The sequence below is a fragment of the Lipotes vexillifer genome, unplaced genomic scaffold, assembly GCF_000442215.2.
Source record: "Lipotes vexillifer unplaced genomic scaffold, Lipotes_vexillifer_v1.1 scaffold373, whole genome shotgun sequence".
Lineage (NCBI taxonomy): Eukaryota > Metazoa > Chordata > Mammalia > Artiodactyla > Lipotidae > Lipotes > Lipotes vexillifer.
Window position 1 is genome coordinate 1,011,958 of NW_006783733.1, and position 13,777 is coordinate 1,025,734.

Below are 13,777 nucleotides of genomic sequence, written 5' to 3' on the forward strand. Positions count from 1 at the left end.
TTCTTCATATAAAATTTAAAGTAAGCTCTTCAAATAAATTACGTGGAATTTTAATTAAAAATACACTGAATTTCTGATTTAATTGGGAATAGTTGGTATATTTATTATATAAAGTCATCCAATACAAAAATATAAAATATCTCTCCACATACTCAGAATATCTTGTCTGCTTTTTATTCAAATTTTAACTTTTTTTTCTAAAATTGTCTTGTGTATTCTTTTTTGATTCTTATTTACTTTAGAGTTTGTTGATATTATGTACAGTAACTTTTTTAAAAAATTCTAAAAAATTCTTACTTGTTGATTTTTGTTGGTTTAGAATTCATTAGCTGGAACTTTCATGGATCCATCTTTTTTCTGGCACAGGTACTGAATTATCTTACTAGTCCTTTTTATTCAACTGCTTTGTCCTCTAGGTAGATTATTATATCATCTGCAAACAATCCTATTTTGACCACTTCCTGTTCATTCTCTATAACTCCTTTTTTTTTTTTTGCTTTTCTTTAAACTTCATCCAGGACCTCAGTGTTATGTTAAATGGCAGCTGTGCCAGGGGAGAAAATTTGTGTTATTCTCTACCTTAAACGAGTCACATCTAGGGTCTCCTTTCAGCAGTATGCTTGCTGAAAGTATTGGTGTATAAGCTTTACCAAGTCAGGAAGACCTCTTTAACTTTTAGCTTTGCTAAACAGATTAAAACATGTGGATGCTAAAATTCATAAAATGCCTTTCTTCTGAATCAAAATTATCTTTAGTATTTTTCTATTTAAATCATAAGAGAAATGAACATGCTATTTTCTTTTCTTGTATTTTCTTAGTTGCCTCTTTAATCAAGATTATACTCGCCTCATAAAATGAGCTGGCATCTTAAACTCTTTATAATTTTGTATAACAACTTACAGAAGAAAGCAAATAATTTTTCCTTAAAGATGTTCTAGAGCTTACTTGAAGAAAATCTTAGTTGGGCTATTTTGGGAAAAGGTGACATATCAATCCAATTTCAATTTTTGAATAAGCCAAAAGGCTTGTTTATATACTTTTTCTTCATCAATTTTTACAATTCACATTTCTCAAGAATTAGCCCATTTGATCCATGTTCTGAAATTTTTAAATGTTTATTGTTAATAAAATTATGTTTAGGTTTAATTCTAACATTCTACTCATTTATATATTTTTTTACCTGCTCCATTTATTCTTTTGGGTTTATTGTCTTTATTTCATCTCATTCATTTATATTTTAACTACCTCTTTTTCTTACATGTATGTTTGCATTTTTAAGGTGGTTGATCTTAAGTAGGTACCAGAATTTTTCCTATAAAGAGACAGATATTAAGTATTCTAGGTATTAAAGTTCATACATATCCTCTCTATCACGTTTTCCTTTTAAGAAAATTCAGTCAATGGAAAACGTGAAAAGGAATTTTAACTCATGGTCCCTACAAAACCTACCTGCATGCCACATGTGGCCCCTGCACTGAAGCTTGCTAATTCTGTCTAGAGATTACAACATTAATTTTTAACTAGTAACAGTCTACCATCAAGTAAAATTATCCTATTTTGTGAACACTGTAAGAACCTTACAGCAGCATAATTTCTTTTACTCCTTCTTGCTCAGTTAAGAATCTTTTTAAAGAAGAATATACACGTGAAAGTAAAAAATTATTTTATACATACCCCTTTCTTCACCATTTATGAGGCTCTTTATTTATTTCTATAGAAGCAGGCATCAATCTAGTATCAATACCCTCCAAGAGGAAGAAACCTCTTTAGTATTTTTTGTAGTGCAGGTCTGATGGCAATAAACTCTCCCAGCTTTCATTTACCTGAAAATGTCTTTATTTAGCTACATTGATAATATAAAGTTAGTTTCACTTGATAGAGATTTTAGATTGAGATAAATTTTTTCTTTTGGAACTAGAAAACTAATATTCTATTATGGTCAAGACTCCATTGTTTCTAATATAAATCAGTTTTTATTCTTATAATTGTTTCCCTGATTTACTATGTCCTTTATCTCTAATTATTTTATTTTATTCTCTTTATTTTAGGATTTTAGCAGTTAGACTATTATGCCTTAAGTTACATAAAGGTGATTACTTAGTATTTACTCTTCTTACCATTTTCTGAGCTTCCTGGAGAGGTGGATAGATTTTTTCATCAAATTAGAAATTTATCTGCAAATAATTCCTCATTTTTTCATCCAATTCACTCTCTAACTCTTTCTTGGACTCTAAATACATATGTGTTTCAATAATTGAGAGTGCCTTACAGGTTGTAGAGTGAGTGCAATTTATACTCAATTTTTCTTTTACTCTGTGTTTTATTGCAGATGATTTCTAGTGAGTTAAATTTTTCCAAATCTCTCTTAGTTTTCCCTTGCTTTGTTTATTATATTCATCTTTTTCTATAGATATTTTAAATTATTTTTCATAGTTGCTTTAACGACCTTGTTTCCATGTTGGTTTTCATTGACTGATTTTTCTCTTGACCATGGATTACACTCTCCTGCCTATCTCTCATGTATTGTAAATTTCAGTTGTGAAATGGATATTGTGCCCACCACCACCCCCCCAAAAAAAGTAGAAGCTAAGAAGGGAGCATTACTCTAGTTTTTAGTTATTTTATTTTTTATGCCACAGCTATTTGATAGCTTTAAAAAAGTGTAAGTATTTCAATTTTCTGATGATTTATTGTTGTTTCAATGACAGTGAAGATTTTTATATACTTTAAAATCCTAGTTGGAAATATGCTTTAAAATGAATGAGTGAAATACTTGACAATATGTTCTTATTCTAAATACATAGAGAATTGTAAAAAAAAAACAAAAAAAACTGAACTGTAGTTAAGAGTTGTGTTTTAAACAGTCGTTTGAATTAATCCTGAAACTTCTTTCTATTTAAAGTGGATTCAAATTAGAAGTATCAGTAAAAGTTTATGATTCATAATAATTTTTAAAATAGAAATACTTGTGTTTTTTGTGTGTATGCATATGTATGTACATGAATATATACATTAAAGGTTCCTTGAAAAAAAAACAGACCACAGATCTGGACCTGAGGAAGTATAAGATGAGCCTAGATCATCTTCTGTTCCAGAATTTAAGGAAATGTTCAAATAACAGAGACACATTAAAAGAAATAGTGTGAGGCTTACATCTGTAAGCTAAACAACTTAATAGTAAACTTTGGATGCACTTTGGATGTTCTTTCTAAGAAAAATGTAAGGCAAAGAAGAGGAGGAAAGGTCAATACAAGGCATGCATTTCATAATTTTCAAGTCAATATTTTTCTATTTTATTTTGCAATTTTATCTGCTATATATTTTATTTCTACATAAGTAGAGGGCATACTCAATGTTAACTTCAGCAAAGAGAGACAATCCTTTTTTAACTGAAAAAAAAAAAAAAAAAACCCTGAGTATATACTTCATGAATTTAAGAATGGGATTCATGATTTTAACTATTAATGCCTAGGGTGGTAACATGTTAGTAATATTTAAAATTACCTGTTTGCTACACATTTAAATGGACAGTTAGTACCTAAACATGTTAACTCTTTATATTCTTAAAGTTTGACAAAATAATTGATACAGGTATCTTTAAATATTTATTACATACTGACTAGATAAATCAGTGTCAAATAATCAGTTTTATCAAAAGAACTGAATATAACATTGTATGATATGAAAGTAAACTATCATAAACCATATATATATATATATATATATATATATATATATACACACACACATACATGTATCTTTTCTAGAGCATAAGAAATAATATATTGACATAAAGTTAACCAGTTTAATTTTAATCATATAAAGCCCTTTTCAGGACAAAATGGATCAGTATACACAAAGCACTTCAAACAGGGTTTGGCACATAGTCAACATAGTGAGTGTTAACTAGTATTATTACTATTATTATTATTTTTATTATTACTATTGAATTGATTATGTTACTCCTCTCTTCAAGAACCTACATGAACTTTTAATTATACACATCATTTCAAATACAAACTTCTCTACTGGATTTCAACCACTATCTATCATAACCAGTTTTGTCCTATTTTTATGGCTTAATTTCTTAGTATTTTCAATACAAATTGCTCCACTTTCACTAAGCTAGTACCTTATAATTTTCACAGCCAAAAATTCTTTATTTCTCTCTTTCCCATACAATTCTTACTATCTAAAATAGTATACTTGTTCTTTTTCACTAGGTTGAACTCAAATACAATTTCTCTAAAAATACTTTCATAATACTCTGTCGTATGTTATTTGTTTCCTTGTTTGATTATCTCTTACACTTGGAATCAAAACTATAAATTTCAGTTATAGTTACTTACAAGTATAATAATTTCCATAATTGTCCTATGGGTTCTTTTTTCCTCCTCAAGATAATTGGAAGCTTCATGAGGAAAATTATCATGCTTTATAATCCTCTTGCATCACCAATAGAGCATAGACCAATGCTACAATACGTTTTATAAACATTTATTTTAATTAATGCAAGGAAAGATGCTTCATGTCTGCTGAATATTCATAGTGGGTATAAAGAGGATATTAAAATGATGTTGAATTGATGGGGGAAAAAGCAAAGCAAAATATTTCAGATTCTCTTTTCTCCTCCCCAGCCCAGTTTTATTGAGATATTATTAACACATAACATGAATTTGATACATATATATAGTGAAATGATTACAGCAATATTTTTATGATTGTTATATCCTATTGATGAATTGATTGTTTTATATTATATAATGACCATGTTTGTCTCTTGTTACCATTTTTGACTTAAAGTCTACTTTTTCTGAAATAACTACAGTTATCCCTGCTCTCTTTTTGTTTCCATTTGCATGGAATAACTTTTTCCATCCCTCCACTTTGATATGGTGTGTGTCCTTAAAGCCAAAGTGAGTCTCTTGTATGCAGAATATAGTTGGGTCTTATTTTTTAAGCTGTTCAGCCAATGCTATGTCTTTTGATTGAAGAATTTATTCCAATTACATTTAGAGTAGTTAGCGATAGGTAAGGAACTTGTGATGTCAACTTATTGTTTTCTGGCTGTTTTGCAGGTCCCTTTTTCCTTTCTTCCTGTTTTGCTATCTTTCTTTGGGAGCAGTTAATTTTCTATAGTGTTATGCTTTGATTCCCCTCTTTTTTTCTTTTGTGGTTACCATGAGACTTACATAAAACATCCTATAAAAATAAGTCTATTTTATGCTGATAACAATTTCAATTGCATAGGAACACTTTGACCTTTTACTCCCACTCCTCCCAGTATTTTGTTTTGATGTCACAATATACCTATTGCTATACTGTGTATCCATTAACAAATTACTATAGTTATTGTTATTTTTAACACTTTTGTCCTCTAACCTCTTTATTAAAGTTATTAACACACAACCACGTTACAGTATTAGATTATTCTTGTGGCTGGCTTGGCACTAGGGTAAGCCTGGAGCAGAGACCACCAGAGTCAGCCTGTAAACTGGGAACTTGGGGGTCAGTCTGAGGGTTTGTTCTGACAAAACAAGTCTGGTGTTGAGAAAGCAGAGAGTCTTGATCCATGGGAACCAACCAAGACTTTGGGTCCACAGGGGCAGGTCTGGAACTGGGGTGAACTGAGAAAGTGGGGATATGGGGCCTGGCCTGAAACTAGAATGGGTCAAAGCCTGGGTCTCTAGTAGTTGGCTTGGCTGTGCCCAGCCAGAAGCCTAGGTTCAAGGAACCACCTTGTAATCGAGGGTGAGGGGCAGATTAGGAGCCCTTCTGGAGCCTGGTGCCATGGGTGATGTCTGGGGCTGTGGGAGTTGCCTGGAGTTACTGAAAACAACAGGTACTGGGACATTTTTTTTTTTTTTTCCTGAAGCTTGTACAGAACTATTATAAACTACAAAGCTGACTGAGAGATTTAGGTGGATGTTGGATTTAATATAATGGAAAAATGAATTATTCCTCTCCCATCAAAGAATATCTATAAGTAAGCTTTCCACCAGTAGAGAGAAACACTGCTACTTGCCTATTCTTGAGTATTAACATCTAAGTTACTTCTAAAGTAATTTCTTTTTACTCTATTAAATATGTTTCTAAATACATCAAGTCCCACTTTTAGCCTCACCTATTCCTTGATACTTGTGCTCAGTAAAGAACATTAAAATAATAAATGTATTCTTGAAATAATTAAATTCATTGTCAAACATGCACAAAAATTAAAACAGAATATGATGCCTCCAGAAATGCCCAGTATTTTGGTCTAAAGAGAAAATGTGTTTTGTCCCCATCACATATCATTTTAATTTTCATTAAGTATTTATTTGATCACGAAATGTTCATACTAAGAAGTTCAAAGACTTTATATGTTTATGTATTAAAAATAATTACAACACCTCTTTTATACTGCCCAGCAACCCTGCTCCCCAGGAAAAAAAAAACTTCATTGACTGTAGGTTGTATATGCTTCTACGCTGTTTCTATGCACATAAAATTATAAGTAACATTATTTCCAACTCAGAGGATGGTACTATTTGAGATTTTCTCATTTATTTCTATCCACTGCACTTACTCTTAATAACGGCTAAAGGGAGAAAAAACTTTCAAAAGCTTAACCATGTTTCATTATATATCTGTGCATTATGAGAGAGTAAGCCATGAAAACTCCTTAATATTTTACTATTGAAAATTTGACTGTCCAAATTATTAATATTGACCTTGCCAGTCTAATTTTCAGGATCTGACATCCTTTATTACAGGCAGCCTACCTATCAAAATTCCTGTATTTAGTATTCACGGTTTCACATTCAAGTGTTTTGGTTCACTTATTGCTAATCAGTTATTCTAGGCCATTTATGAGAAGTCTATATTTATTTTCGAATTTTTCTGAGAACCTGAAACACAGATAAAATCAAAAGTTTCATTATTTTTCATGATGAAAATGTATTAATGTGTCATCTTAAGTATTGTTAGCCTTTCAGAATTAACCTACTTAAAAATATGCCTAATAATAACTTGATACCTATACAGAAATGGCATTTCATAAATAAATTGATAGTTGTGACCTACATCAGGTTAAAAATATATATACAATATAGCCATCACATAAACTAAAGGTTTTATGGAGAGCCCTTTAATGGTCATAATCTGTTAAATTAAATAGGAATTGATTTGAGAGTTTCAAATGACAATATAATTAATATGAAAATAAATATACATGATCTTTATGAATGACTGTTTATGACATTAGCTTGCAATGTATTTACTGGAAGAGCAGGAGAACTTAATGCAAATTATTTCTTTTTTCATTATTTTAACTTATTTTAACAGTTCCATATTTTTCACTGCTAATGATTGCAACATTATATATATTTTGCATATATATATTTTGAGGACAATACTCAACTGTGTTAATCAAAATGTAACAGCATGACATAAAAATCCATTCATTTGTTACTATTACTAAGATGATTATTTGTTTAAAGCAAAGATCTAATTTTGCATTAATTACAGTTATTTCATTTTGCAAAAGTATAAATAAGGAGGTGCAACATACTTCCAATTATTGAAAACAGTGCTTGCTTTTTTCAGGTGTCCCATAAATATTTTCTCACATATTTGTTAAGATATGTTTAACTTAGAAACATAAGTATGTAATTTACTTGTTAAAAAGATAGTACTTAAGTTTTAAACCATCGGGTAAGAAAATATTAATCCTTAGTTAAATAAATTTAGTGAAGAGAGTACAATTTTTCTTATCATCTTAAGAAAAACATGATTAATATTTAATTGATGATATTTAATTTAATATCTGCTAAATATACAAAATACTTAAATGTTTAGAATAATATGTATATAAATAATACATTGCTCAGGTATTTTAGAGTAATCTAAACCAAGAAACAAATTTATGTCTTAGTCAAATGGGTTATTGTAAAAGAAATGCATAAATAAATACATTATTTACAAAATAATAGTAACAATCTAGATAAGAGTAATAAACAATGTAGAATATAATCAATATGGGGGAATTCAAATGGGAAATACTAAGTTATTACCAATAAAGCCAATAAAATAAGATTATACAAATTATATAAAGCTTTGTTCTTTAAAAAAAAATTAATGAGCACTTGATGTGTTAACATACTTTTTTTGTTGTTTTTGTTGTAGTACGCGGGCCTCTCACTGCCGCGGCCTCTCCCGTTGCAGAGCACAGGCTCCCAACGTGCAGGCCCAGCAGCCATGGCTCATGGGCCCAGCTGCTCCACGGCATGTGGGATATTCCCAGACTGGGGCATGAACCCGTGTCCCCTGCATCAGCAGGCAGACTCTCAACCACTGCGCCACCAGGGAAGCCCTTAACATACTTTTGAGTTGAGTCCCTCTATTTCCTTAAACAAATATATAATTATATATATATTAGTTAAATAAAATATAATTATTTAACTAATGTGCAATTTAAATGAAATAAACTTAGCTACATTCTCAAATTAAAATATCTCTTACAATAGAATTTTTATCTAGATGCTATTTAGATGATAGCTCAGAATAAGTTGCATATTTGCCATATATATTACAATATTGAATGTCTCCATAATAATGACAATGTAATTGCTCTCTTGCTAATGATAATGCAATTTCACAGAAGTGCTTGAAAAATAAGTGCAAATACTATATCATTAGAATTTTTGCCATAGTTAGCTGACAGATTGAAACCCATATGACCTACATGAGTTAATTAATATCAAATGTTCTTTCCTATGCATTTCTAGTGTATTACTTCAAAATCAATGTCCACATTTTAACATTGCTATCATAATAAAAATATAACCTTATTTTTCTGGAATCCTTATTTTCTAAATCCGCATTTAGGTGCATATATATTATCTAGATAATATAATTTAATTTAAAAAATATAGGGGAAATGGGTACATTGAAAATATTTGTTATACAATTAATTAAATGGCATACAACAAGGTAGTCTAAGGTATTTTGCCCATATGTTCAACTATTTAAAATAATAAGTATCAAAAAATTAAATTAAAAATTTCTTACCTAGAATATCAAAAAATAAATAGAAAAGTTGAATAAAAAATCAACACCAAGTTTAATAAAGTTTCAGAAGTAAACTGATATCATATCAATATGATACAAAATAATCAGATGTCTAGTTCATGTAACTTAGAATTATCAATCATAAATATGTAAGGGATGTTTGAAAGTGTATTAGCCTTTAAATATATTGGGCCTTATGAATAATATTAGTATGTCACAAGTTAATCAATGTAAAATAAAGATGCCACTATGAAATAGGTTGACTTTCCTATTTGAAATAAATAATGTATACCCAAGATAACCCGCCTTCCTTTCAGTTTTGACAGAAAAACATATCTCATTTCAGACTTTAGGTACATCCTCCTAAGTTAAAATTGATTTCCAATTAGTATGATTGTGAATCAATAAAATGAAGTATTTTTCAACCCTTATTAGAACTTTTATTTTTGAATTATTTATATTTGCTTTACTTCTTAAAAAGATGACTTAAAATGGCATTATAACTCTCCACAAAAGGAAATAAACAAGAGTAAAAGAAAAATACCCAAGCTTTTTAGAAATGTGGATTCTTAATTTTCTAGTTGCAGAATATTTTGCAATCTACATAACAGACAATCACTCTAAACATATGAATGCATATTTCCAATAAAGACAGATTACTATACCTATGTGCAGGTATCTTTCGTTTCCCAACAATCAGGATAACATCACAGAGTTGCTGTTGTTTCAAGTAACTTTCCATTTTTCTGAAGGTTTGCTCAGCATGATGCACAGCCTGATAGAATTCTTCAGAGCTACTGGAGTCCACATCACTTTGAGGTGTCAGAGAATGGCTAGTTGCTGAGAGCCTGAAAACCATACCCAAAAAAAGAGATTTAGAAAGTGCCACCAATTTTCCAGAACTACATACAGAATTTTAGAATTTTATAGGAAAAATCAATGCATCTCTTCTTATATTCATCATTATTAATATATCAGAAAAATGCATTCAGTGTTAAATGATTTGTTCTAAGAAGCAGTAAATGAATTGCAACTTTTTTCTCATCCTAAAGAGATTTAAAAGATAGGCTATTTGTATTTATTAAGATAGTAAATTAGTAAACTTGAAAAACATTGCAGAAATGGTAAATTACAAACATGCCTATTCTAAAATTTATTACTAATAAAATGTTAATTTAATCAATTTGACATTGAGGTAGACTATCTAATTATACTATTCTAAATTACTATTCTTGTGAGATAGTAGTAAATGCTGCCTTACAGAAGTAGGCAATTTTCATCGTGAGGAATTATAAAACATGGTTTGTAAAAAAGATTGACAAAAATTTGAAAGTAAGTTGTTTCATATTCTATATCCAACTGATTAAACAAAAACATACAGAATGTATTAGCTCAGTATTAATATATACTTAATCATATATATATATATATATATATACACACACATATGTATATATATGTAAAAAACTTTAGGATTTCACAAAGTCCATGATACTTAAGTTTGACTACTACATATATTAATATCATAGACTGTTTCACAATGAAAACTTTAAGATACCATATTTCATATCAAGGAGAAGACTCTCAATATACTTAGATGCATGATAAGCTCAGCAGACCCAATCAAGTGCTCTGAGAATAAATCCTTAAAACAACTTACAAATGAAAATTTATTAAGTACATAACAATAATAATGAAATAAATGACTTATTTCAAGTTAAGAAGTAACATGGAGAATTTTGCTTCCAATTACAGTGTAATAACATACTGCTGACTAAATCCCTCACCAAGAACACCAGCAAAAATTACATATAATATCAAAATAACTATTGGAATATACTTATAGCTACTAAGGCAGCCAGGACCTGAAAGAACGAGATCCCAGAAATAAGCTAAACTCATGGAAGTCAGCTCAAAATTCTACACAGCTTTTTCTTTCCTCCTCAAGATTTCTACCAACTGTAAGCAGCATAGCCTGAGAAGCTCAGAAGCTAATAATGTGGCAACTAAGAAGAACTTCTGGTGGTACCATGGGGCTTGGGGGAGGAATGGATATTGGAATTATGGGCCTCAAATACAGCCAGAACTTGAGGGCAAATGAGGGGACATAAAGAAGGAAAGTTCAAGTAAGGCCGCTATTTTGTGCCATTTTTCTCCTAGTGGTATTTGCTTATTCCTAAATGTGCTAGACAAACAGAAAATAGTTTAGATGAGGTTGAGAAGTTAAACACAGTTTGAAAGATAAAAAATTGAATTTAAGGACCAGCAAAGACAGGGGACTGTGGTATAAAAATGGGCTTTCAACTGAACTCCCTGAAGAACTATATCCTAGAGATCAGGGAAAGTGGAAATAGACAAGATAATACAAACGGTGAAACCTAGATTTAAATCAATGAGATCTCTAATTGTATTAAAGTGATCTAATGTAAATGCCAGCAGTCAAAATAAACCCTCTTTAGAAAGAGTTAACCTCACCCAGACCCTATTATTTCATTTATATATATATATATATATATATAAATACTTGACATTAAAGAAAAAAATAACAGGCCTATGAAGAAAGAAGACATAGGGAGAAAAGCAGGTATTAGAAACATGTTCCCAGGTGCTTCAGATATCTTTAGTTGGATGGATCCACAGTTGGTTATTTAGTAGATGTAAAAATAATTGTCATTAATATGTTTTAATATATATGACAAGCTGGAGGATTTCACAGAATATTAGGCTCTATAAAGATAAAATGGAAATAAATAAGGAAATATAATAATTGAATTAGCGATTTTGGTAAACACACTGAACTTGTAGATTGAATGCAAATGAAGAACATAGTGATTTGAAAAATAAGTAGAAAACATTTAAACTAAAATATTGAGATATAAAGATAAAAACCAATAGTTTGGAAAACAAATGAAACATGGTAAGAAATTATAAGATTCATGTAATTGTAGTCTAAAAAGCAGGGGAGAGACATGATGGGGCAAAGGCCATCTGAAGAAATAATGGCCAAGAGTTTTTGAAAATGTGTTAAAGACATCAAGACACAGATTCAAGATTCACTACATACCCCATGATAAAACAAAGAAAACTACACACCACAGTAAAGTCAATGAAAAACTAAAAAGAAAATAAAAAGATTTCCACCAGAGAACAGAAAAAGTGATCATTCCCCCAGTTCTTTTAATGAGGCAAATATAACATTGATACAAAACCTAAAAAGGATGTTACAAGGGAGGAAAATTAATGGCCATTGTATCTCCTAAATATATTTATAAAAATCATAGGCAAAATATTAATAACCAAATACCTTATTAAGCATTTTGTAGCTTGGGAAATTTTATTGGGGAAAAAATTTAGTATACTTTATTTTCAAGTCACTCAAGTTATGATGGGTGCAATATTAGAGCAAATAGTGAAAAATAGAATATCTTTCACTTTCAGTTTTAGAGCTTGGTGAGACCATAGACATAAAATGAAACAGGGCATAGAATTTGACAGGATTTATTCAAAGTCATAAAGCTAATTGCTGTCAAGGTAGTCTCCTTTTACATAATCTAGGTACATTAACAAATCTTGATTATGACATAGACATGGCCTTTTTCTGAAGAATTTGAAAATAATTTGAAGATAAGTCTTAAAAGAACAGAGAGCTGGAAACTACCCTCAAAAATAATTCTTTTTAGAGTTCATGCTCATGCCTAGATTTTGTTCCTAAAATTTCTCATGCTTTGTTTCTCTATATTATATATGAAAACGAATCACTTCTCTTGAAAGTTAGTTAATCTGCCAGAGTAATAGTTATGTTGGTTTGTCTCTATTTTCTCCTTATAAAGTCACTGTCACAGTGCTTACATGTTTCCTTATAAATCATTTCCTGATCTCTGAATTGAGTAGGGTTTGTTGCTCTTGAACTTTTGTTCAGGATCTAAAAAGGTATTTCAGGATGTATATGATTTTAAAGTTAAAGTTCATTGTGTAATTAAGACCCATCATATATCTAGGCTTATTATTTTAACAAATGCTTAAAATTTTAGGAAATAGAGATCATATCTTTACAATGTTTCCTATAAGTATTAAGAAAGAACCTGACATTGGATTATTTCTGTTATTTTCTAACTTTTATTTCTTCAGCTTAAATAAACTTTATAGTCTCTTTCCAATCTGAGAGTCTCTCAGATGTTTCGGTCTGACATTGTAACTTTTTTTTTTTTTTGCGGTATGCGGGCCTCTCACCATTGTGGCCTCGCCCATTGTGGAGCACAGGCTCCAGACACACAGGCTCAGTGTCCATGGCTCACGGGCCCAGCTGCTCCCGTGGCATGTGGGATCTTTCCAGACCAGGGCACGAACATGTGTCCCCTGCATCAGCTGGTGGACTCTCAACCACTGCACCACCAGGGAAGCCCTGACATTGTAACTTTTATCCTTATTGTGATCCAACAATATAAAGCTTCTAGTTTTAATAAAGACAGTTTTAAAAGTCCAATATGACTTCTTCCCATCAGAATTTAAAGATACTAAAGATTTCCCAGATATGTAAAGCAGTAAAACGAAGAAAAATTTTTCATGACCTTGTGAAAAGAACTATGTCAGGATGACTGAGATGTGACCTGAGAGCCTCCACATTTGCTGCTCATGTGAGGCTTCTGCTAAACCCTGTAAATTAAAGCCGATAAGTAATTGCTGAGAACTAAACTTTGTCTAGCCTAACAAAACATAACTTTCCCTA

At 30.6% G+C, this 13,777-nt stretch overlaps 1 protein-coding gene across 2 annotated transcripts in view; it reads right to left on the reverse strand.

The window, feature by feature from the left end:
* KLHL1 (kelch like family member 1) overlaps positions 1-13,777 on the reverse strand; it is a 379,107-nt gene that overhangs the window by 222,474 nt on the left and 142,856 nt on the right. The window contains exon 2 of one of the 2 annotated variants that reach the window (XM_007456372.1): positions 9,717-9,899. The exons of the other annotated variant lie outside the window; for it this stretch is intronic. Coding sequence (XP_007456434.1) covers positions 9,717-9,899 — 183 coding nt within the window. The remainder of the gene's footprint in view (positions 1-9,716; positions 9,900-13,777) is intronic. 2 annotated transcript variants of the gene reach the window in all.